The sequence below is a fragment of the Panthera onca genome, chromosome E2 (genome assembly GCF_046562875.1).
Source record: "Panthera onca isolate mPanOnc1 chromosome E2, mPanOnc1 haplotype 2, whole genome shotgun sequence".
Classification (NCBI taxonomy): domain Eukaryota; kingdom Metazoa; phylum Chordata; class Mammalia; order Carnivora; family Felidae; genus Panthera; species Panthera onca.
This window is the reverse complement of record NC_138353.1, coordinates 28448264-28474599: the sequence shown is the minus strand read 5'-3', so window position 1 is coordinate 28474599 and position 26336 is coordinate 28448264. Positions and strand designations below refer to the sequence as shown.

Below are 26336 nucleotides of genomic sequence, written 5' to 3'. Positions count from 1 at the left end.
AGGTGTTCAACATCAATAATTATCAGAGAAACGCAAACTCACACCCAAGGGACCTGTGGAACACCACGGCAAATCAACATGCACACTGTGGGAGTCTCAGAAGAAGAGAGAGAGAAAGAGGATGTCTGAAGAACTACGGGGTGAAACCTTCCCAAATTTGATGAAAGCAATGAACATAAATGTCCAAGATGCTCAACAAACACCAAGTAAGGTGAAGTAAAAGAGACCCCCACACCAACACATTAGAATCAAACTTTCAAAAGACAAAGAACCTTGAAAGCAGCAAGAGAGAATCAACTTGTCACATACAAGGGATCCTCAATAAAGACATAGGCAGATTTCTCATCAAAAACTTTGGAGGTCAGGAGACAGTGGGCCAATGTATTCAAAGTGCTAAAAGAAAACTAATGTGAACCAAGAATCCTGTATCTGAAAAAATGTCTTTCAGAAGTAAGGGAGAAATTAAGATAGTCCCAGATAAAGAAAAACCGAGGGAGTTTGTTTCCATTAGATCTGTCCTAAAAGAAACACCCAAGGGAGCACCTGCAGGGTGAAATCAAAGGACACCAGACAGTAACCTGCAAGCACAGGAAGAAATAAAGATCTCGATAAAGGTAAATACATTGGCAATTATAAAAGCCAGTATTACCGTAACAACAGTTTGTAATACTACTCTGTTTTTGACATGCTTTAAGAGACTAACACGTTTTTTAAAAAAACAATTAGCCTAAAAGCTAGTATCACTGTAACTCTGGTTGGTAACTGTACATTTTTGTTTTCTACATAATTTAGGAAACCAATGCATTTATAACACTTAACTAGTTTATGCTTTAGGGTGTATAATGTATAAAGATGTAATTTTGTAATACCAAGAACTGAAAGGGGTGGGGTAGAGCTATAAAGAAGAGGTTTTTTTTAAGTTGTTGAAGTTAAGCTATTATAAATTCAAACTAGATCACTAAAATTTGTGATGTTAAATGTAATTCTTGTGGTGAACACAAAGAAAATAGCTATAATATGTGCAAAAAGAAATGAAAAAGGAACATTTCACTACAAAAATCAACTATACACAAAAGACAACATTAATGCAGGAAATAAAGGTAAAAAAAAACTATAAAAAACAAATAGCAAAATGATGGAAATAAGTTCCTCTTTATCAGTAATTACTTTAAGTGTAAATTGATTAAACTCTCCAATCAAAAGACAGAAATTTGAAGAATGGATAAACACATGATCCAACTATATATTGTCTATAAGACACTCACTTTAGCTCCAAAGGCATAGAAATTTAAAGCGAAAGGTCAGAAATAGATATCCAAAGCAAATAATAAGCAAAGGAGAGCAGTGATGGCTATACTAACATCAGACAAAAGAGACTTTAAATCAAAAAAGATTACAAGAGACAAAGAACATTTATATGTTAATGAAAGGTTCAATGCAACACGAAGATATAACAATTTTAAACATTTACATACTAATAACACATCAGCAAAATACATGAAGCAAAAACAGAGAGTTGAAGAGAAAAAAATAGTTCCACAAACACCAGTTGGAGACTTCAATCCCCCACTCTCAATAATGGATAGAACCAGACAGAAGTAAGCAGATGGAGGACTTAAACACAATAAAACAACTAGATACAACAACAAACACAAAACACTCTGCCCAGCACCCGTATACACGTTCTACTCAAGTTTACATGGAATGTTTTCAGGATAGAGCATATGTTATGCCACAAACTCTCAATAGATTTAAAAAAACAGATACCGTATGTAGTATCTTCTCTGACCGTAACAGGATGAAATTATCAAACAACAGAAGTAAAACTGGAAAACTCACCAACATGTGGGAATTACGTAATACACTTTAAACCACCAATGAATCAAACAAGAAATCACAAGAAAATTGGAAAATTCTTAGAAGCAAATGAAAACAAAAACACAGCATTTTAGAATCTAGGGGAGGCAGTGAAAGCAGTATTAAGAGGGAAATTTATAGCTATAAATGCTTACATTGAAAAACAAAAGAGATCTCAAAGCAACGACCTATCTTTACCATTTAAGGGACTAGAAAAAGGAGAACAAACTAAACCCAGAGCTAGCAGAAGGAAGAAAATAAGATTAGATCAGAGATTAACAAAATACAAAATAAACAACAGAGAAAAGCAATGAAATCAAAAGTTGGATTTTTGAAATGATCAACAAAATTGAGAAAACTTTAGCTAGATGGACTAAGAAAAAGAGAGTTGACTCACATTACTAAAATTAGAAACGAACGTAGGAACATCACTACTAATTCTACCAAAATAAAAAGGATTATAAGAGAGTACTATGAACAAAAAGGAAACCCAAAATATGGGAGAAAATACTTGAAAATCATATTATCTGACAATGTATTAATATACAGAATATATAAAGAACTCCTAAAACAACAGCAAAAAAACCCCAAACAACCTAATTAAAAAATAGGCAAAGGACTTGAATAGACACATCTGCAAAGAAGATATACAAATGGCCAATAAACACATGGAAAGATACTCAACATCACTAATCATTAGGAAAATGCAAATCTAAATTACAATTAGATACCATTTCACACCCATTAAATGGCTTCTATCAGGAAAACAGAAAATAAATGTTAGCAAAGATATGGAGAAATTGGAAATCTTGTGCATTGTTGGTGGGAATGCAAAATCATTCAGCCACTGTGGAAAACCTTATGGTGGTTCCTCAAAAAATTAAGAGCAGAATTACCATATAACCTAGCAATTCCACGTCTGCATATATCCCCAAAAGAACTGAAGGCAGGGTCTCAAAGAGATATTTTTACACCCAGGTTCATAGCGGCGATATTCTCAATACTCAATAGCTAAAACACAACAGCAACTCAAGCGCCCATCAATAGATAAACACATAAACAAATGTGGTATACAAATATAATGGAATATTATGTAGTCTTAAAAATGAAGGGAATTCTGGGGCCACTGGGTGGCTCAGTAGGTTAAACATCCAACTCTTCATTTCAGCTCAGGTCATGATTTCATGGCTCAAGAGACTGAGCCCCCCACGTTGGGCTCTGCTCTGACAGTGCAGAGCCTGCTTGGGATTTTCTCTCTCCCTCTCTCTCTGCCTCTCCCCTTCTCTCTCAAAATAAAGACACTTAAAAAAATCAGTTTAAAAAAAAATACAGGGAATTCTGACACATGTTACGACATGGATCAACCTTGGGGACATTACGCTAAGGGAAATAAGCCAGTCATAAAAAGGCAAACACTGCATGATTCCACTTACATGAGGTACTCAGAGGAGTTAAAAGCATAGAGGCAGAAATTAGAAGAGTGGTTGCCAGAGGCTGGGGGTGGGGTTTGGCGAGTTACTGTTTAATGGGTATAGAGTTTCAATTTTACAAGATGAAAACTGTTACAAAGATGAATGGTAGTGATGGCTCCATAAAAATGTGAATTTAGTTAATGCCACTGAACTGTATAGTTACAAATGGTTACGATGGTAAATGTTATGTGCATGTTACCACTATAAAAAAAATTTTTAATTTAAATACATGTAATTTTTAAACTTTTTTTAAATATTGTAAACATGTAATTTTTTTTTTTATTTTAAAACATGCACAGATTAGCAAACTGGACCTAGCAACGTATGAATCATGATGAAATTAGATTTATATCAGAAATGTGAGGGCTAGGGGCGCCTGGGTGGCTCAGTCGGTTGAGCGTCCGACTTCAGCTCAGGTCACGATCTTGCAGTCCGTGAGTTCGAGCCCCGCGTCAGGCTCTGGGCTGATGGCCCAGAGCCTGGAGCCTGCTTCCGATTCTGTGTCTCCCTCTCTCTCTGCCCCTCCCCCGTTCATGCTCTGTCTCTCTCTGTCTCAAAAATAAATAAATGTTAAAAAAAATTAAAAAATAAAAAAAAAAAAAAAAAAGAAAGAAATGTGAGGGCTGGGGCGTCTGGGTGGCTCAATCGGTTAAGTGGCCAACTCTTGAATTTTAGCTCAGGTCATGATCTCACGGTTCGTGAGTTCAAGCCCCGCATCGGGCCCTGTGCTCTCGGTGTGGAGCCTGCTTGGGATTCTCTCTCCTCCTCTCTCTCTCTCTGCCCCTCCCCTGCTCTCTCTCTCTCTGTCAAAAAATAAGAATTAAATTTAAAAAAAATGTGAGGGCTTATTTACTATTAGGAAATTGGATTAAAAGACAAGAAATACGGGGTTATGTAAATAGACAGAAAAGTTTGATAAACTTCAACATCCATTCATGATAAAACTCTTAGCAAACAGGGAGCAGTAGATAACTTCTCAACCCTGATAAATGACGGCCGCCACAATAATATCCTATGGCAAAGATCATACTTAATAGATCAAGAGCAAGATCAAGATGGCTGATACCACCTCCACTTCTATTCAACGTGCATTTAAAAGTTCATAGAGCCAAGACAATAAGAAACCATATTTTAAAAATAAAACATACAAGGATTAGAAAGAAGAGTTAAACTATTAGTATTTGCAGATGATAATGACTAGTTACTAAAAAAGTAATCTATGGATACACTGAGAATAAAAGATTTTAAGGGCCCCCAGGTGGTTAGGTTAGTTGAGTATCTGACTTCGGCTCAGATCGTGACCTCGCGGTCAGAGGGTTTGAGTCCCGCGTCAGGCTCTGTGCTGACAGCTCAGAGCCTGGAGCCTGCTTCAGATTCTGTGTCTTCCTCTCTCTCTGCCCCTCCCCTACTCATGCTCACTTTCTCTCTCTCTCAAAAATAAATAAATATTTAAAAAATAATTTAAAAAAAGATTTTAAAAAGACTGTCTGCAACAAAACTCAGCCCACAAAAGTCAACTGAGATAACACTTACCCACTAGGCTGGCTAGAATCAAAAACTCAGATAATAATAAATGTTGGCAAGGGTGTGAAGAAATCAGAACCTTTATACAATGCTGGTAGGAATGCAAAATGGTGCAGCCGCTTTGGAAAACAGTCTGACAGTTCCACAAATGCTTAAACCCACTTATCAAGTGACCCAGCAGTTCCACTCCTAGGTATGTACCCAGAAAAAGGAAAGCATACGTCCACACAAAAACTTGTACACAAATGTGATAGCAGCATTATGTACAGCAAAAGATGGAAGGAACTCAAGTGTCCTTCAACAAATGAATAAATGAAATGGGGTACATCCATACTACGGCATATTATCTGGGCATAAAAAGGAATAAAATAAGGATACATGCTACACCATGGATGAACCTTGAGAACATTCTGCTACACGAAGGAACCAGTCACAAAAGACCACATGTTAAGTGATTCTATTTATATGAAACGTGCAGAATGGACAAACATCCAGAGACAGAGAGTGGATTAGTGGTTGGTTAGGACTAAGGAGGAGGAAGAGATAGGACAGTAATAGCTAAAAGGTACAGGGTTTCTTTGTGAGGTGATGAAAATGTTCTACAACTGGCTATAGTGATGACTGCACGTACCTGTAAATATACTAAAATACACTGAATGGAACAGCTTAAATGAGGGAGATATATGGTATGTGAATTAGGTTTCAATACAACTGTTCTCTGCGAGTCGACTGTATTTCTATAGATCACAGAAAATTGTTAGAAAACATGTTTTACTTTATAATGTATCAGAATGCATGCAAGAAATGGAGAAATGTATAAAATTTTACTAAAAAGAGATTAAATAAATGAAAGGTAATGCGATGTTCACGTATTAGAAATTTCAGTATAATGAAAACGTCTCCTCAAATTACTCTACAGGTTGACTACAGTTCCAACCAAAATCCCAACGGAACTCTCCTGTAATGTCGGAGAAGCCGACTGTTAAATTTACAACGAAGAGGCAAAGGCCAACAATAGCCAAGAACAAACGGGGAAGTGTACTCTCCAGCTATAAAGCTTCTTGTAAAGCTATGATAATGAAGGCCTAGACGTCTTAGTGTAAGGAAAGAGTAGAGCCCAGGAAGAGGTCCATATATACCCGTGTCGAAGCTTGATTTATACGCAGCGAGCCTGGTAGATCAAATTGGGTATGTGTACCTCATCTCCTACACAAAATTAAATCTAGATGGATTGTAGACTTAAATGTGTCTATTACCCTTTTTGAAGACAATGTGGAACGGTGGGAAAATTCAGAAGAGCAATGAGGCAAGACTAGTGCTCCTATTAAAACATACTATAAAGAATCGTTAAAAACAGTGTGGTACTGAAGCATGAGCAGGCAGAAGAGAAAGTCCAGAAATATGCCAAAGTATATATGGGAACTGAGTATGGGAAAAGTGGCATCTCAAAGGAGCAGGAAAAAGGTGAACTTTTAATCAAAGATGTTGCGACAACTGGGCAGCTATCTGGGGAGGGGGACCCAAACTAGATCCATATATCACATTATATATCACATAAAATAAAAATGGATCAAAGATGTATATACAATAAAACCACAAGAGCCATGTAAGAAAACATGGGGAAATGCCTATATAACCTTGGAGTAACTCATAATTCAACTACATAAAAATTTTAAAATTCTGCACGGCTAAAAACACCTAAAGCAAAGTCAAAAGACATGACACTAAGTGAGACTAGCCATTTACAAAGGACCAAATACTGGAAGATTCCACTTGTATGAAGTATCTAGAATAGGCAAATTCATAAAGACAGAAAGTAGAGAACAGACGTTACCAGAGGCTGAGGGAAGGGAGGAAAGGGGAGTTATTTCATAATGCATATAGTTTCTGTTTGAGATGATGAAAAAAGTCTGGAAATAGATAGAGGTGATGGTTTCACATCACAGTAAATGTATGTAATGTCACTGAATTGCACACTGACAAATGGTTAAAATGGTAAATATTGTTACATTTATCTTACCATAATTTTCAAAAATGAGGACAACCAGATAAAAAAGGACGAGTTACAAATGAGAGTTGGCAAGTAGGAAACATTTACACCCCATATCATAAAACAGTTGGCTTTCCTAACACATAAAAAAGAAACTGGTAAGAAAAAAGGCCAATAATCCAATTTAAAAAAATAAACAAGGTATGAATATACAGGTCACAGAAAGAAATACACAAATTGCCCTTAATCATAGGAAAAGATGCTTAACCTCATTCAAAAGAGAAATGGAAATTAAAACTATACTGAAATAGATTTTTCACCTTGCAGACTGGGAGAAAATTCAACAACATACTCTCATGGAAAGTCCATAAAAAAAAGTCACCCTCATATTCTGCTGGTAACTGTTATATACACTGCTGAAGGCAATGTAGTAATATCTAGAACAATACAAGTTCATGGATCTTTTCACCAAATGACCCCACTTCTCAGAATTTATCCTATAGATTTGCTAGCACATGTGGGATACTATTACTTTGTGATAGTAAAAAGTTAGAAACAATCCAAATATACGTCGGTAGGAATCTGGTTAAATAAATGCAGTGGAAAAGTATACCAACAGCTCCAAGATATAGATTTAAGAGAATAAGACAAGGTGCAGAATAGTATAAATAGTATGTTTTTTATTTAAAAAGGGAAGGGAGAATATGTGCTTATACTGTATAAAGAAGTTCTGGAAAGATATACAAGAAACTAATAAAAATAGTTAGCAGTGGGAGGCAAGGGATGGAATGAGGAGGTACCGGAAGTGGAGGAGATAAGAATGGAAATGAGATGTTTTACTGTGCTTTTTTTGTTATTTTGATTTGAGATATGCAAATATTTTTCTTATTAGAAGTTATTTTAGTAACTTCATAAGGGTTTCCAATTCAAGGGTATATGCATTAGTCAAAACTCAAATGACACAACATGTATTTTGTTACGTGTCTGTCTTAACTCAAAAGGAAGAAAAAAACCCTAAACTTCTCTCTGGTTAATTATATGTGTGCTGGTGTCTGCGACGTACTCTGAAATGCATACAGAAATAACATGGGTTAGTGAACAGATACAGGAATGGATACCTGAAAAAGCAAGCACAGTAAAAATGTTCCTTGGAGAGTCTAGGTAGGCGGTAGGTATAGGATTTACCCTAAAATTCAAGAAAAGCCGAGTTTGTCAGACTTTTACAAAGTAAAATCGAAACCAAGCCCTTATTTGAACCCCATACCTCCAATTAATGTACTCTTGCTATAAAGCTAAAAGCCAAAGTAGAAAGCATTCTGTAACTCAGCAAAACAAGCATTTATTACTTGCCAAGCCAACAAGGAACAGGAGAAGGGCAAACAGTGCAGGCTAGAAGGAATCCTAAGGATCATCTAGTAATAGCCCCTAAATTTTTACAAAAAAAAAAAAAAAAAAAAAAAAAGTTACTGAGGACCTGAAATGACCTGTGGGAAACTCCAAAGTGTTCTGCATCAAAATGAGGAAGAAGGGAAAAAAAATACCGGAGCGGAAAAAATCATCTTGTTCGATTATGATCCCTGCTTCAGTGAAATTCAGCTTTTATAGAATTAGAGACAAAACCCATTTCCATGGAAACAATATTCCCAAGTATCCATCTGAGGCTGAGAAGGATGCTTTTCTATGCAAGTCTTCACATCCAAAGTGTATACACAAAGGGTGAGGAGGGACTGAAAAGAGCAGAGCCTTTCAATCAGACAGGTCTGGATTTGAATTCTGACTCTACCACCTACTTGATCCTAGCCAACCTCAGCACTAGCTAAGCCCCAGTTTTTATCGGCAAAACAGGCAATAATTAAGACCTTAAAATTGGGGGGACGCCTGGGTGACTCAGTCGGTGAAGCCTCCGACTTCAGCTCAGGGCATGATCTCACGGTTTGTGAGCTCGAGCCCCGTATAGGGCTCTGTGCTGACAGCTCAGAGCCTGGAGCCTGCTTCGGATTCTGTGTCTCCCTCTCTCTCTGTCTCTCTCTCTCTCAAAAATAAATAAATATTTTTTTAAGTTAAAAAAAAAAATGACCTTATAAACTTGTCAAGAATGTGAAGAAGTGTAAGTCATCTAATTCATGGATGCATACATTGGTGGCTACTGAATGTAGGCTTTCTGACATTTATTCATGGCTGCATAATGATCAATTAAAAGCACCACCTATGAATGCCTCTGTCAGTTTCATGATTAACATACTATCAGCCAACTAGCCTGTAACTGGAACTCTGCTAAGGTTGAGGGCGGGGGGGGGGGGGGAGATGCTGTCGATTTTTGCCATCAATGGGAATTTATCAGTTAGTTGACAGAGGCCATTAGGTGCTACTTGTTTACAGGAAATAAAAGGCGGCTTAATGTTTTTTTGTTTTGTTTTGTTTTGTTTTCCTAAGGTGTAAAGTTGGGTGATCTGACTCGAGAGTCATGAATCATGATCAATTACAGCAGCTCAAAACTGGAAGAAATCTCAAAGGGCACGCAGGAAGAATCCTCTCCACAGTATATTATGTCACATGACGTGACCAACTTCTGCTTACAGGCTTCTAGTTTAAACCAGGCTCTTACTCAAACAGGTAGCAGGTGATTTATTTTCTAACTCTTCCAATGATCAGAAAGGGCTTTTTCCCCCACTTAGAATCAACAGGTAATGAAAAGTTAACGATAATGTATAAATGCCACCCCACGCTCATATGCTTTTGGAAATAAAAAGTCTGTAAGTATTATTCTCATTTGGAGATAAGACAGGATATTCTATTTGATAACAATTCCATAGGACAAGAAGTCAACTTCCAAAAATGCATCTTGAAGCTTATATTTACATAACAAAACACATCTTAGGAACCCTGCCTTATTAATACATAAAAACACAAAGAAAACATACCTGGGATGATATCATTGATATGCAAGAGAATTGTACTTTCAACACTTGCAAAACTACAAAGTTGCACCCCATCAAATCTTCCATCCCAGTTGCCAATAGGATTATCCTAGAAAGTAAGCAATACAGTTTTAAAACCTGTCTCAATAAAACATGAATACAAAAATCTGTATTTTCCAGAAAAGGATCTTCCACAAGATTTTACGCTGGCAAATTTTAACTATTTTTCCTAAAAGAAAAAAAGAACATATCAGAAACAACTGCCACGCTAATAAAGCTTTTGGTGTGTTTTTGCTTATTTGTTTTTTGGTTTTGTGTTGGTAAAAATGAGATCCAAGAATAATCAAGGTACAGTAAGCCCACAGACAAGCAAGGAATTGAAAGGATTCCTCCTACTTTACTGGACAACAAATGCTAGTCTACATAACACCCATCTGCATAGGAAGATTCATTAATAATACATTGTTTCACCCAGAAATCGGCCCCTAGTTAAGCCTACCTTGTTCTAATTACTTTTACATTCCCTGAGCACTTAAATATTCTATTTGAACCCCTGTGTGCATTTCTGTACACAGAAGATCTATTTGTTATTGTTCTTTTGACATCTTATGGATATGTAAGAGTTCCCTCCAAAATAGACTTCTAGATTTAATTATTTTATATTCCAACATAGCACCAAGGAGTATAGTGCTGTTCATGGAGTCAGATTAAGAGACAAGCCAGTCAGACAACTGCCCTGAGCACCAATGTGTACAACATGCTGTCGTTGGAAATAGATGAGGAATACTGTGTTTGCCAGAACTTTCCTTTCCAGGAGCGCACTAGAGGGGTTTGGAATGCACACTCGCACAGGCCAACTAAAGGGCAGACAGAGGTGGGGAAAAGCCAGTGGGGCAAAACTCCAGGTAGCCTGCCAAGAGGATCCTCAGACTGCCATCCATATTGGCAAAATATTATAAAGAGAAGAGGGGGCGGGGGGAATCTTTTCAAGATAGAGAAAAACAAGATATCATGGAACATCTCTGGGTGGGGCTTTTTTTTTCCTGTTTCTTGGTCAGCCATCATAGAGCAAATTGAAGGATTGAAACATTACTCCAGTTTATTCAAACTGGAAAAAGAGTAAATGTAACTCCATATCTAGACTCCTGTCCCACGTCAATGTTCCTCTACCAAAGATAAATTAGAAGATGTTTTTTACGTTACCCTTTTAAATATTCAAAGTGCTCAATTTATACCTAAACTGGTCATGAAACTAATAGATACACCCACAAAGATAATCTATTCCAAAAGTTTCTTACCATGTCCACACCGACAAAATATCCTAAGCTTTCTTTCCCAGGCAAGACGTCGCAGAATATAACCGTGCCGGACTCTGTGGTTTCTCCGAGCTTCAAAGAAACTCTGGAGTTTATCTCCAGGGGCGGAAGTTCCATCTGCACGGTGTCCCCTGGACCTGCATAATCACTTTCCAATCCATTGTCATCATCTTCCAGGATTTCTAGCTTGTCCAACGCAACAAACACTCCACAGTCTTCATCACACTGGAAAAGCTGTTTCCCTTGATATATCCCGTCAGTAAAACCTTGGCCACGGCCTTCTTCCTAGTTTTCAAGTGGGGGGGGGGAAGAAAAATGACTGATAGGTAGAGAAGAAAGGAAGTAAGATGACCCATAAGAAACAAAGATCCACTCCGGGGATTTCAGAGAAATCACTGGGAAAATTCTGAACGACAGAGATAAGAAATATAATTATTAGCAGTTGCTGGTGAATTTTGAGTGTCTAAAAAAAAGGAAAAAAGAAGCTGTATCTGATGCTGAAATATAATTAATTAATTAATTAATTAAAAGTCATAATTCCACTGTGAGAGAGCCGGGCTAGATTCTACATTTCAATACGAACAATAACTTTATCATAAAAAGAAAAATTTACTTTAACACCACGATAACGTTAGCTCCATTTACTGAGTACTTACTATGTGCCAGCCACCACACTGACTCTTGAATCAATGTATCACAAAAAAACGCTTCAAGCTGTGTGCTGGTTTCATTATTTTACAGATGAGGAAGCAGCTTTAGGAGAAGTAGCTTGGGTTAAGTAACCTGGCAGCCCAACTCATAAACAGTATAGCTGGGATTCAGATCTCTTACTTCGTTTACAATTGGCTGCTTTAGAAACTTTTTGATCATGAAATTCTATATGCAAGAATGTAAAAAATGTAACTGACATTTAAGCTCTTGAGAATATTAACTTTGGAAATGAATCACGGAGTTGTTGGTCCTCCCTTCAGGAGAAATAAGTTCCTGGGTCATTTTCACATATATTATCAGGGACAACCATAAGCCATTTTAAATTGCCGCACCTTATTTTTTTGAAAATCTTATATCTAAGTTTCATGAACTTAATAGCACACCCTAAGAAAAACTGAAAGACCTACAGTTACTACGGTCACAAGGTAATTCATAATTTTGTGAGATGATTAATTCAATTATAATTGGCAGAGTTCACTTTTAACAGACAATGTTAAAATTTCTAATATTGGAAACCCTTCAACAATTACATGATCTATGTGTATTTCCTACTACATTAGGTAGTTTTTAAAAAGTTTTCAATGCATCATCTTTACGTTATCTCAATTTATCATTAAAAAGTAAATCCTAAGAATTGTGAATATTAAAAACTATGGGAGATTTCTGGAAAAACTTCTGTTGTATTTAATTTAAAGGGGTAAAAAAAAAAAAAGCAAACATGTGTGCATACAAATATACACAGAAAGAAACACACACACGCACAAGCTCACTAAAAAGGTTTATCAAACTTACCAGTAGTTCTACTCCAAAGAATATTCCCGACACTGTCCTCTCTGCTAATAAGGGTCCTCTGAAGCGCACAACTCCAGGAAATTTTTCTTCCCCGGATCTCAGCTGTACTTTCACAGGGCAGCCCACATCTATCTGGAGGCCTTTACTCAGTCTGTTTCTGTTTTTAAACAGGCTGAACCTCTCTTCACAATTGGTAATTGCCAAAAGCAACTCTGTGAATTTTTCATTTATTTCTACAACATCCTTTTCATCAACAAAGAGAATTGCGTGTGGTTGCTCTAGGATTTTTAATCCAATCTGATTTTTCTTGCCTTTTGCAGACGGAATCCTCAAGTGCCCCATAGAACGATCTTGGATATACTGTCCTATACTCCCCTTTGGTACTTTAAGGAGCTTTTGCGTTTGTTTGTCTGTAACACTGCATTCTTGAAGAAGCAAATAAAAAATCCGCTCTTCCCAGTAGGGTGAAGTAACTTTTTCTTGGCTCCATAAGCCTGAACTCATGGTGACATTAACTCCGAAATATTAACTCAAAAAAAAGGGAACTACTAAGTTTGTAGGAAAACCACAAAAGATAAATTCACTGGCAGTCCCAAAGCACGTTTTTAGCAATTTGGTGTCCATGCTGTAACAAGACAGCAAAGCAAAATGCCTGGAGGACAAGCAAAAAGAAACTTTACACTTTATTCTACATGAGCTAATAATATCAAGGTTAAAGACTTAAGATCTCATCTGATTAGTAAAAGCACACACATAAATGAAATACTTCCAAAATTACCTAAAAAGGCTAAAAGACATGCATCACTTGTACCTACTGTAACGTTGCATCTTTAATTAAGGAGATCCAGTTGTAAAGTAGCTTCAAACACAATACAATAATGTTTGTTTCCATGGCAATGCAATGTATAAAATCAAATTCTAGTAAAAGATAACATTCTATACAGATTTAAACATATATATGCATTTTTAAGCTTTAAAAAGTAGCGTTTTTAATAGATCAGACCTAACCTAAATGAGTAAGTTGCTGCATTTCAGCAAAACAGACATCAGTCAAAGAGGCTATTGTTTCTGTACACGTGGTTTAAGTGAAAAGTTACCCATCATAATTATTATGCTGAACATCTTTTATCAAAAAAACATAAATCATATTCTGAAACTGTAACCACGATTCATTTATCTGTGCTCCCTATTTTGATAATGGATCATTTACTTGATCTCTGATTCAGTTTCATTCCTTTCATCATGTACATTTTGTCCTTAGACAGGCAAATGTTAACCATATTAATCGGAGCCATCATTTAATTTCTCATAATCTCAAATATCAGGTATTGTAAATCTGATGATAGTAAAGATGTTAAAAATCAATTTTGTAGCCATTAAAACTTGGACTACATAACAAAGAACATAACTGTAGTACAGTAACAAACACCACAATTTTAACTATGTTTTGCTAGAAAGAAAAACATAAAAAGACTATTTCCAGTTTCAAATCTTCACTGAAAATTTTTACAATACTAGTCTTGCACAATTAAAACAGCCTTCGCAACCCTACCTTAACTGGGGGTTAAACACTATGCGATTTCACTAAATCAAATTCAGAATTCATTATTTTAATTAATTATCTTACTGAAAAAAAATAGTCCTTATGTATTCTCTGGGACACAAGTGTGGCTATTTGGTTTCTAAACACAGTTACTTCTTCCCTCCTTCTTTGAGGTAGATTTATCCACCATTCTGACTAACAGCAACAGTTGATTGGACTATCATATTTCTCTAGTTTCCTCTTGGAATTTAAAAATAAATACTCCAAAAAGTAAAGAACCAAATTTTCAGTTTAATAATTTAACTTAATGATTAAATAATCGGTCAAGTCTATACAAAGAATGCATCATTAGATAATGAAGTGCTCTCTAATGGTGAGGTTTTTTAAAAGTCTGTCCCACTACAACCCAGAACGAGACATGTAAATTACCCAAGACCAGATAAAGAGTTTGGCATCCCTTTAAACCAATACTCTTGAAATATCTGTGCAACATTTAGTAAAAAGCAGGGGTAGAGCTGGCTTAAAGTGGTTCTCTCTCTGTCTCTCTCTCTTTTTTTTTTTTTTCTTTTTTTTATAATGTGTTTGTCTTAATTCCACTTGAGGGCACTGTCTACTTCGGCAGGAATAGAATCAATTTATATTTGCCACTTACATAAGACACCTGTGGAAACCCCTATCTTGGCACCATTATGAGCAAAACCCCTCATGAAGGCTACTCAAACAGCAACCCAAATCCTTACTTTGGCTGCATTCCTTTAAGGTACCAAAATGAAGTATTTGTTGTTTCTGACTAAAATTCTTCTCAAAAATCAACAGGGAAATAGCCTTTTCTGAATCACTGAGTTATCAATATGAATATAAAGTTGTCACCTGACTCTCAATATACAAAGATGTTTGTTACTTTGTTGAAAGGCTTTGCAAGTTCTTGGGTCTGCTTTCTATAGATTTACAGTCCTTGATTTTCCCTTGCAATCAGCCATTTTCTGTGGTTTCCCGCAATGTGTATTTGGCTCATTTTATGGCCTTGTTGCTTTCCAACTTACTGCTTCTAATCGGTTCTGAGAAGCCAGAGGGTGAAATACGTTTGTGTGTTTAAAAAAAAACAAACAACAGTAACTAAAAGAGGTATACATAAATTCTGAACAGCCTTTTAGGAGTAAAGCACAGAGGCTTTACTGCACTGACCCCGTTTGGGTTACTTCCCGGAAGGAGGAGAGACTCAAAGAGCAACTTCTAAAAAAGTGTGTTGTTTTGTTCTCCTTATAAATGTATTTAAATATTTATGGCCAAAATTGCTTTTGAAAGTATGGTAATTCTATTTAGAAAAGGAATGACTTCTTAAAATTCCTAAAAATTACACCCTCAAATATTAAAATTAAGAACGTCCTTGAATCTTAATATTGTATACCCACAATTCCTACCCTGTTGGCTCTCTAGATTACTACGTCATGTCATGATTTAAAATAAAACCCACCAGTGGGTCATGAAATATTACCAAGACAAAACTAAATTGCTATACGTAATGCATTAGGACACTATGTTTTAAATGAATTTGATTACAGAAGTGTTTTATGCAAGTCATTTAAGAGCCAGTCCACAGTAAAATTTAATATAACTACTTTGGTTTATAAAAAAGTGGAAGGCAATTTAACAACAGTTATTAAGAACTGTATTTTACAGTGAGCACACAAGGAGAGCTCTTCTCTAACCTGAGTTAGCACAAGTGGCAGTGAGCTTAAAGTCGATAAAAGCAGGGATCACGTTAGACAACTAGAACGGACAGAACAAAAGTTCATAAAATATTGAAAAAGCATTACCCAAAAATAAAAAGGCGGTGGCCTTTCCTCTTTCGGGAAGTACACATTAAGAAAGAATAGGTTTGCAACTACATTAAACACAGATTCTCTTCATTGCAACTGACAGAGAAAGGTGAATGGGGAACTTGATGACTCTACAACGATACAAGATAATAAATTTCATGATTGTTAATATCTCCATACACTGGCACTGCAGCAGATACAGGTTAATCAAGAGACTTTCCTCCACCGTAGAAATGAATATTATGACAACATTCTTCTTTCCCTGGGACATGCACAATAGTTAAATTAAGTCTTAAGCACCCAAGCTGTAAAAACTAAAGACTGCAACGGGAAAGACATAAAAGACACCGTCGATGAGTTATCAATCAAGGTTTGCTGGTGTGTTGAGTATTTCTGTGCACTCAGCACAGTGTTAGATACTGGGAAATATGGCAGATTTAAGATATGATAACTGCCCTACTTTGTGTTCTCTTACTACCTTTCAGGTCTAATTGGTTTAAAATTGCCTCTAATCGTATACTTCACTGTGAGTGTAAATATATCACAAATGATTCATCTAAATGCCATCGTACTTATTTCAGGCTGGGAAATGGAGTGATTATGAATATCCTGATAATTACTCTAAGTGCTGAATGAAGATTACCAAAGAGGCGGAATGCAATGATGTATTTAACTCTAAACTGTATCGAACAGAAGAAGGCCTTTCCTTTAACAACATTCCAGATGAGGGAATGGTTCAGGGTCACAAAGATTTGAAAATGTGTCTGGTTACCTGAGCTTGTTGAGGGTCTGGATTCTGAATCAATGAGAGTCTAATGGCACTAAAATAAAGTCACTAAATCAAGATGAGGGTTGAAAGATACAAATAACTACCAGCTTCCTATCAATGCAATGAAACGCTGGTCAAGAAATACATTTTATAGGAAAATATTAAAGGTCACAATTACCACGTTCTAAAAGACAACATGTGGTACAAATGAACATAATCAGCTGCATACAACTGACAACGGTTGTCTAGAAAACACAATGTCTTTTTGATTCCCAAGCTATCAGGTTATACTGTTCAAAGAACCTCACTGAAGAAAACAGAGACAGATCTAATTCAAGAACGTTTCACATCTTCTCAAATGTCCTGACTTGTTCCAGAAACCAAAGGAGACTGTGTAAATCAGAAAAAAACTTGACAATACTAAAATACTGCCCCTAATTATGAATGGCAGGGACAGGAAGGTCAGCATGAATACCAAAGTAAGAAGACACACAGGACTTCTTCCAAAAGCTTCTAGATAGCTAGAATAATCACCATTTTAAGAAAGGATATCTCTCACTAAAAGAACAAGTTTGTAAGCGTTATACTACTAAACGGCTGGAAAACAGAGATTCCATGAGCAGAAAAGAGAGTCAGTTTTATTCTTCTTCACATACTAACTTGTGACCCAAGCACACAAGGATTCAGTCTGTAAAGCAGGCAGGACTTACAAAGTTAAAAAATGGCCTGGCTCCTGCATCTGTATTTATATGAACAAGGAACCCTGCAGTCGCACTAGAGTTAAACCTGGCCACCACACTTCCCAACTGTGAATTCCCCAAGTCCTGTATCTTCGGATTTCTAGCTCCCGAGCCAGTGCCTGGCACGTCATGGGCATTCCGTAGATGTGAAATGAACAGACGATTTGGTTAACTCAGGTGCAAAAGCGAAAGCCAAAATTCCATTTCCTCATCTTCACTGGTTAAGTGATTAAAAGCCTCTTCCAGGTTAAAAGGGAAACAAACAAAAAGTACACTTTACCACATCTCAGAATGAATGAAGTCATGGTCAGTGTTAACCCCCCTACATTGCTACACGAGAGAAACAAACAAGAAATCTTTCACAATTGCAAAAACAAGTTCTGAGGTTCATCTGAAATTGGTTTCCTAGATCGTCACACCATGTCTGATGCCTGTAAGTGCTGTGTAACCAATCAAAGTACCTTGACAAATTTAAGACCAGAGTGTGGAAATCAGGAACAAAATATTAATCGTTTCATGAAGAGGGTAATGACCTCTTTGTCTCTTCTTGGGTTAGAGTTAAAGACTTCCATAAATCAGGCAAAATTACAGTTTAGGCATGCCAGACCACAAGAAATCACTGCTGCTGCGGGCTCGTTGTGTGTAACAGTGCCTTGGTCTTATCGGCTCTTCGCAAAAGTTACCATCCAGAGGAAGGCTTCTTCAGGGCAATACTGTAACATTTTGCAGCAGAACATTAGAGAATGTTCTGGGTGATATCAACATTCGCAGCACATGAACTTCCACAAGAACCCCCAGCAAATCATTTTCTCCTAATACTGTTCTAGTTCAAATCCACCCACTACCCAGTGGGGAATTGGCAGGCTAAATCCTCAGGGCCATTCAGTCTACTTGGGGCGTGAGGGGGTGTGCAGAAAACCAGCACTTGAATGAACAACCTCCCTCAAGGCCTGGATTTTTCTCCAGCGAGCCAATGACTGCAAAAGGAACAATCTTATTAAGATCTCTATTAGCCCCAGTTCAAAAGCAAGGTAAGGAATGATCCTCAGCCCAGCTGAGGCTACAACTCAGGGAGACTGGGGAGAGGATGGGGGCAGGGATGTTGGGGGCTGAGAGACACTGCAAGGCTGGGTGGCTGGAAGATGACAACCACCCTAAAACATGCAAATGCCACAGGGTGGAATAGAAAAGATGCCAAGTACATGAATAACCGGGCAGCTGACCCAGCTGAGAACCAAATCCAGGAACACGATCTTCTGTCAAGACTTCCCGATTTCCCCCACAGATCGTTAATACGATCGTAAAGAAAAACAAAAAGAAGGAAAAGAATACCTTGTCTCGACAGAGCGCACCTTTCAACTAATGAACTCCAGGTTGTACAAAACCATCCTCACCCTGGAAAGGGGTAAACTGAAAGAAAAAGCAGAACACGCCATTAACGAGGCCAGAACCCCGACTGCTGCTCTTCCTGGACAGGGGCCACCAACACCCCCAAACCGACGGAACGATACGCCCCCCTCGACTCCGAGAGGAGATAATACAGCCCAGGGCTCCCGAAGCCAACAGCGACCGTCGGGAGCCGGCCAGCGGCCCGTGCCTCGGTTTCCCCGTCTGTAAATGGGGGAGACCGCAGGCGGAGACGGTTTCCTGCGCGGCTCTCACCCCAAGTCCTCGCTCCCCCGGAGGTCCCGGCGGCGGCGACCAGGCTCCCACGGCTCGGGAGCCCTCTCAGGAAGCCGGGGGGAAGGGTGGGGGAAGCCCCGGGGGTGAGGAAGCCCGGGCTGACGTCAGCGGGCTCAACACCCCGCGGGCCTGGCCGGCTCCGGGCCAGGGCAACTAACGGGCCGGCGCCTAGGGCCCGACGACCGCGGCGGCGGCTGGAGGCGTCCGGAGGCCGGGCAGGGACGCCCGAGGGGACCCAGGCGCCAGCCGCTCGCCGGCTCAACCGCCCGTTCTCTCACTCACCTCGGGCGGCGGGGCGTCGCCCCTTCCCCAGCTCGGCTAGCCCGCGTCCCGGTTCGGCCCCGGCGCCCCACACCCACCGCCTTAATATTTACCTCCGACGCGCGGCCCCGGCGCAGCCGAACCTGCTACCTGGGCCCGCCCCCACCTGCCCCGCCTCCGAGCCGCCCAGGGGGGTGAGAGCTAGCGGGGGCGAGGGGGCAACCGCCGCGCTAACCAATCACAGCCCGAGATGCGTTTCTGTGCACGCGCTGATTGGGCGGCCCAGTGACAGACCTTCCTCCAATGGCTGCCGGCCCGGAGTCGGCTGAAGGGACTTTCCGCTCCGTCAAGCTCGGTCGAGCCAAAGGGAAAGCGGAGGGGAGGGGCAGAGGACCCGGGGAGAGGGGGGACGGAGAGCTCTGGCTGATTGGGCAAAAGACTGGGTGCCGCGTTACCATTGGCTGACACCGGAGCCGGGGCGGGGCTCTTGTGCTGCGCCCTGCTCCACCTCCCAGGCCGGGGTCTTGGCTCGGGGCTTAGCTGTCAAAACTCCTGCAGGGAGTTTGGGGCCAGGGTGGAGAGCAGTCCAGACGCAAGGTGGGACTAGGATTTCAGGATCCCATGAAAAAACAAAGCTTTAGAATCAGACCTAAATTTGAATCCTTTGCTCTTTCAATTAGTAGCCGCGCGACTTGAGGATCTCACCACCATGCTAAGCCTCAATATCCTAATCTGTAAAATGGAGATCATCGTTATGACCTGTCCTACAGAAGCACCGTAGGTGAAGTTCCTGACACATAGCAGGAGCTCAGTCATGTTATATTTCTTCTCCCTCAGATTGGGCCCGGGACCTCTGCCGTTTCTGAACCTCTGTTGCCACCTATCCCAGTTTGGAGGGACGTCTCCCTGGAGTGGCGAAGAAGGGATTTCCACACGCCCCCTCACTCAGCTCTGCACCCCTGGCCACCAGCCAGGACTTGGGGTGTAGTTAAGGATCTTTCAATTAGAAGGGAGGTTTCTGATTCCCCAAAGTGCTCAAAATATTTAAGGAAGTGCTTTTTATAATCAGTCCCAGAGCCTTGCAGCATACCATGCCTTGCTGCACTGGATACTCCTGTTAATTAATTCCTTCTCCTTTGACATTTTAAGTACCAATTATAGGAGAAGGTGATTAATACTAAGGAAAGGAGGGGGGGCTGTGTTTAATCATGAGAGGGAAAATTTCCCCAGTGGAAAGTGACACTTCTGAAGATCTGGGGAGTTTAAACCAGTAACTACATAAAAGAAGTCACATGAGTGGTTACTAACAGCACTGGGAAACAGGCCACCCATCTCCCTTGCCATAAACACCCAGGACGAAATGGACATCTGTTGAAATCCTTAGTCCACTCCTGTCTCTCCTTAGTGCATCCTTAGCCTGTGTCCCAAGCCTTATGACCACACTGCAGTAAAAAGCACTAAAATGGAAATCAACAGGTCTGGCCCATAGTGTGGCCTTAGATGACACTGTTACCTCCCAGATCTAGATTCTCCAATAAAGTCGTGAGGACTCAGAGGTCACATTCTGGCTGTCCGGGCAAGAAATTCATCCCGAAGATTGTTCTTGTTTGATCTGTGCAGTGAGGAGGAAGCATGAGAAGAGGAAATAGAGTGAGAGAGAAAGAATCCTTTGAGACAGGGCACGTGGTCTCCCTTTCCCCATTTTACCACACTCCTTACCATTCCCCATTTTATTCTCCTGGCACATTTCTCTCCTTTAACGTTATCTACTGGCCCCTGAAAGTCAGCTTGCCACCACGGTGCCAGAACATCTTCAAGTCCTTTCTGATGATGGCATCCAGTGCTGCTGAGCCTTTCCCTCGGTAGGGCTTTCTGCCCTACCCGCAGCTGTCAGAACCCTTGCTCCGTCCTCCCGCGACCCATTCCCTGAATCAGACAATGTCATACCCTGACTTCATCTGAGAGATTGTCTTCCAAGCCAGGCCCGATACACAGGGCTGATCTCAATTACCATCTCCTATCAATTGGTAATGACTGCCTAGAACACTGTGTCGAAAACAATTCTAAAGCTGTATTCAGGCTCTCGGGGCAAAGAGATGTCTGCCAGCGGATGAGATGGGGGAATAGTGTCATGATGCTATTATCTGCAGTCCCTGATAAGCCAGCCTTTCATTTTACAGACAGGAGATTAGGGTCCCGAGGGGGCAAATAACCCGTCCCAGGTCACCCAGGAGTTGAGCTGAGACCCTGATTCTCCTGATTTCAGGTCAGGGCTCTTCCCAGGTGTGTTTAGACAGATTCCCCGACTGAAACGGCCTGTCCTCTCTGCTGTCCAATCCTCCCTTTGTTTAAGGCCCAACCAAAGTCCTCCCTCTTCCAAGGGTCTTTGCAGACGGCTCCGGGCCCTGCTTGACCTCCTCTATTCACCACCTCCGCCTGTTCCACTCAGCCTGGCCTGGATACACACAACTGCTGGTTGCGGTACTGAGCAGGTAGCAAGCAATGGCAGTGTCCGAGAGAGATGTCACCCTTGCCATCCGGCGGGGAAGTGCAGGTTGGAGTAAGCCCCGGAAGGAGAACCGTTCTGAGCACACATACCAGGTGGTCGGGCACTCAGGGGAGGCCCGTTTGAGGAAGTCACCTGTAAGATGAGGTAGTAAGCATGGCTAGTGGATGAGGGTGAAGGGAGCCCTTCAGGCAACGGGAACAGGACTGTGCGTGACATGTGGAAGGAACCGAAAGAGACAGAGCACAGTAAATGTGGGCACGACAGAGCCGTTCAGGCAGGACCTTGTGAGACAGGGCCAAGTTCTGGTCTTTAGCTTAAGAGCAGTGGGATCCCGCTGAAAGCTTTTAACAGAGTAGTTAACGATGATTCTAAACTGTCCCGCTTAGCTCTCTCATTGTACACAGCAGAAAACCAGCAAAAGGCCGGTGGATTAAATGGATCTCTCTCCCCCAGGGGCTGGAAACCTGGTCACCTGGCAGGGGCCTGTGCCTTAGAGTGACACCTCCTAGTCGTGGTCATTTCTCAGCCCCTGCCCCGTGCTCCCCAAATGGCTATCACAGACCCCCTCCTACTTCCCGCCTCACCAAATTCGGTATTTTATAGCCTCCTGCCTACTCAGCGTCTCCACCCCACACAGCCAAAGGGGAGCTCCTGACCCTCCTCCACTCCTACCGCAGTCCTCCCGTGCCCCCATCTCAGGAAATGGCAACTGGCGGTGGTTCACCCAGCCTCCCAAGCGTCCAGCCATTCCCCCACCACTCCTGTGAGTCGGGGGCGTGCAGAATAAGCTCTAAACCATGGGGCTAACTGGAGCAGGTGCCCCTACGGGCAAGGGTATTGTGTGGGAGCTTTCTCCACGATAGCCCAGCGTGGTATTCCAATCAATGGATGAGTGGAGAGACGACCACACCGGGGATGTGCTTATCTCTTAGCGAGGGGAAATTCCAGATGCCACTGGAACATTCTGTCTGAGGGCTTTTACCCTGGTCACCCAAAAGCTCTTTTTGATAAAATAAAAGGGATTACATTAATCATCTTTACCCTAATCCTGCTGAACTATAAGCCCATGTTCTCCTGTTTGAGCTATTTGCTGTTATCAATGGCAGAGAGAGGGGGTCTCATGCTCTTCATTGGGGCCTTTGCGCTACATCTGGAATCCTATTTGGGGCAGTAAATACATTAGAAATGATCCCATGATGGGGCGCCTGGGTAGGTTCAGTCGGTGAAGCGTCCGGCTTCAGCTCAGGTCATGATCTCGCCGTCCATGAGTTCAGGTCCCTCATCGGGCTCTGTGCTGACAGCTCGGAACCTGGAGCCTGTTTTGGATTCTGTGTCTCCCTCGCTCTCTGCCCCTCCCCCGCTCACGCTCTGTCTTTCTGTCTCTGAAAAATGAATAAACCTTTAAAAAATTGGGTTTTTTTTTCAAGAAATGATCCCATGATGCAGGAAACCTCCCTCCCTTAGGGAGGAGACACTAATGGTGAGAGGAAAAAGGTGATTCGTTTTGATAATCTTCCGCAACTTCTATATTCTGCCTCCTTTAGGCAGGTAGATTCTCCATTCATTTAACAAGTATTTGAACATCTGCTATGCGCTAGGTACTATTCTAGACTCCGTGGACTCTACAGCGAGCATGGCTCTTGTTCTCATGGAGCTGGCATTCTAGGGAAAGGAAGAAACACACGTACATCAGGCGGTATGTGCTGAGAAGCCAATATTAAGCACGGCAGCGAAGAGAGTGGTTGGGGACTGCTATTTTGGGTGGATTGTTCAGGAAGGACGCCCTTGATGAGCTGACACCTGAACAAAGACCTGCAATAAATGAGGAAGCCAGCCATGCCACTGCCTAGGGAAGAGTGTTCCTGGAGGAGGAAATAGGCATTTCCTCCTGGAAGCAGTTAGCATTGTCAAGGAACGGCCAAGAAGCGGTGTGGCTGGAGGGCAGCGAATGGGAGTATGAGTGGCAAAGGGGAGGCCAGTGAAAACACAGGGGTGGGCCGGGCCAGGAGGAGACCTTGACTTTCACTCTGCATTAGATTGAGAAGTTCTGGAGAATTTCGATCAGAGCACAGCTCACCTGACTTCCCTTTTAACAGGCTCACACCATGAGTCAAGGGCAGAAGCAGGGGGGCCGGCTATCCCCCTGGTGAGGTAATCCGGGCAAGGGTGGGCCCCTAAGGAGGCCCTTGTTTCCCGGAAGGCACAGGGGAGAGCGGGGGAGGGGGAGGAGGATGTGGAACGGAAGATGTCAAGAAAGAAATTGTTCCAAGTGAAAAAGGGAGACCAGGGATTTTCAGGGTGATTGATAAGGGAAGGGTGATACTTAGGAGATTGGGTTTGTGGACTATTCCAGAAGCAATGATACATGAGATTAAATTTAGAGCAAAAAGGGGCGCCTGGGTGGCTCAGTCAGTTAAACGTCTGACTCTTGATCTCATGGTTTGTGAGTTCGAGCCTGCCATCAAGCTCTGCACTGACAGCATGGAACCTGCTTGGGATTCTCTCTCTCTCTCTCTCTCTCTCTCTCTCTCTCTCTCAAATTAAATAAGCTTAAAAAAATATTTAAAAAATTTAGAGCAAGAAAAAGGAATCTTGGGGACTCCAAAAATCTTGGATTGTCAGCCTGTACAGCTGCAGTCTCTCCCGATGTCATTCTCCAAGGGGAATGGCTCAGGATGGTCCCGATGTCGTTTGTGACCTTGCTCTTCACCTAAAACCTGCCCCCCAGGGCCCGAGCCTATGTTCCCTGGCGTGTGGGCCTTGCCAGAGTGTGCACCCCCCACTGCTGTGTGCGTCACCCCTGGGCTGCACCGGTCTCCTGGGTGGGATGGAAGCGTGAAGGTGTGTTGGCACAATAATGAAATGATGCTGTATGTAGTCTCAACTCAGCCTGCTTAGAATGTGATTCCACCTCCCACACTTCTGCGAGGTGTATTCATTCCAGTATCTGGTTTGGGCGCAATTGTGGGGCGGCGGCTGGGGGTGGGAGGGGGGGTGGCGGCGGCGGCGGGGGGGGTAGGGGTGGGGGGAACACTCAGATTGACATTTTTTTTCCCCTTCTAGGATGATGCTGAATATAATGAAAGACTACAGCTCTTTAAAAAAAATTCTCTTGCTCTGGTACCCCCCTCTTTTTTTCTTTCTGCATATAAAAATTAGGTATTCTTGGCCACAAATCTGAGATCTTGTCTGCTCCTATTCTAGAAGTGACTTCTGAAATCTGCATAGTGATTTCTGGAAGTCTGCGGACTTGTTCGCAAGTTACCTGCCCCGGCTTAGAATGTTTTTGGTGGATCTGCTAGACTTTGGAAATTTAGACTCACGGCATAACTTGACGTCTTCCCTTGACTTCACTTAGGTGTCCCAAACGTGACAATCCAAAACAAGGTCCCTCCTGCTTCCAAACTTGTTTCCCACCTGTCTTCCCACCTGAGCTCCAGGATGGCATGTCCCAGCCAAAATTCGAGGAGCCAGCCTTGAGTCTTCCCTCCCCCTCTTCTCTCATCCATTCCATTTTAAACCTTCGGGAATCGACTCCTAGAATGTTTCTGGAAAACTCTCCTCTGGCTTGCTATTATTCCAAGATCAAACCCAAACCCTTGACCACGGTCCACTAGGTCCTTCGTGACCTGACCCTACCTACCTCCGTAAACCCACGTGGTGATGCTCTCCTCTTAGCTTGCCCTCAACATACCATATTTGTTTTCTGCGGCTGCTGTGACAAATCACCACAGTCTTCATAGCTTAAATGACACCAATTAATTCTCCTACGGTCCTGGAGGCCAGGAGGCCAGATTCCAAAATGGGCTGCAACCAAAGCAGGAGCAGACCTGTGCTCCTTCCAGAGGTTCTCGGGGAAAATCTGTGCCCTGGCTTTTTCCAGCTTCCAGAGCTGCACTCCTGGACCCATGGGGCCCTTTCCTCCACCTCCAAAGCCAGGAATCTAGTATCTTACTTCAGTGGTCACACCTTCTCCTGTGTCAAGCCTCCCTCAGCCTCGCTCCTACAAAGACACGCATGGTTGTGATTAGGGCCTAGCTAGCTAATCGAGGACCATCTCCCCAACCCAAGATCCTCATCATAATCACTTAAATTCAGTCCCTTTTGCCACATAAAGGCAATATTCACAGGCTCAAGGAATTAGGAGCTAAGTATTTGGGGCCATTATTCAGCCCACTACACGCACCAAGCCCTTTCCCATGACAGGGTCTTCAGACAACTTGTTCTCTGTGAATAAGCCCCCTCTCATTCTTGGGGTCCCAGCCTCTCCATCTCTGACCAATCTGAAGGTCCCCCCCCCCCCATCCTGAACCTTTACTTCCTTCCTAGCGCTTACTACAGTGGGCTCTATTTTTATATAACTTCCAGTTCACTAGTTTTCTGCCCACCTCTCCTGCCCCCTCAACCCAACTGCCCTGACGACAAGGATCG

The 26336-nt window shown here is 41.7% G+C and overlaps 1 protein-coding gene across 7 annotated transcripts in view; it reads right to left on the bottom strand.

Annotated features, from left to right (window-relative positions):
* Positions 1-19580, bottom strand: part of CYLD (CYLD lysine 63 deubiquitinase) — a 69277-nt gene extending 49697 nt beyond the window's left edge. For 2 of the 7 annotated variants that reach the window (XM_060650788.3, XM_060650793.3), the window contains exons 1-5: positions 19418-19521; positions 18785-18862; positions 12581-13232; positions 11060-11362; positions 9765-9870 (exon numbers count right to left, since the gene is read on the bottom strand). In XM_060650788.3, the coding sequence (XP_060506771.1) occupies positions 9765-9870; positions 11060-11362; positions 12581-13084 (913 nt within the window). In that variant the 5' untranslated portion in view covers positions 13085-13232; positions 18785-18862; positions 19418-19521. Of the gene's footprint in view, positions 1-9751; positions 9871-11059; positions 11363-12580; positions 13233-18784; positions 18863-19114; positions 19352-19417 lie in introns of those variants that run through there. The other 5 variants (XM_078438636.2, XM_078438635.2, XM_078438638.2 and 2 more) reach the window with 5 other exon arrangements.
* Positions 19581-26336: the final 6756 nt, after the last annotated feature.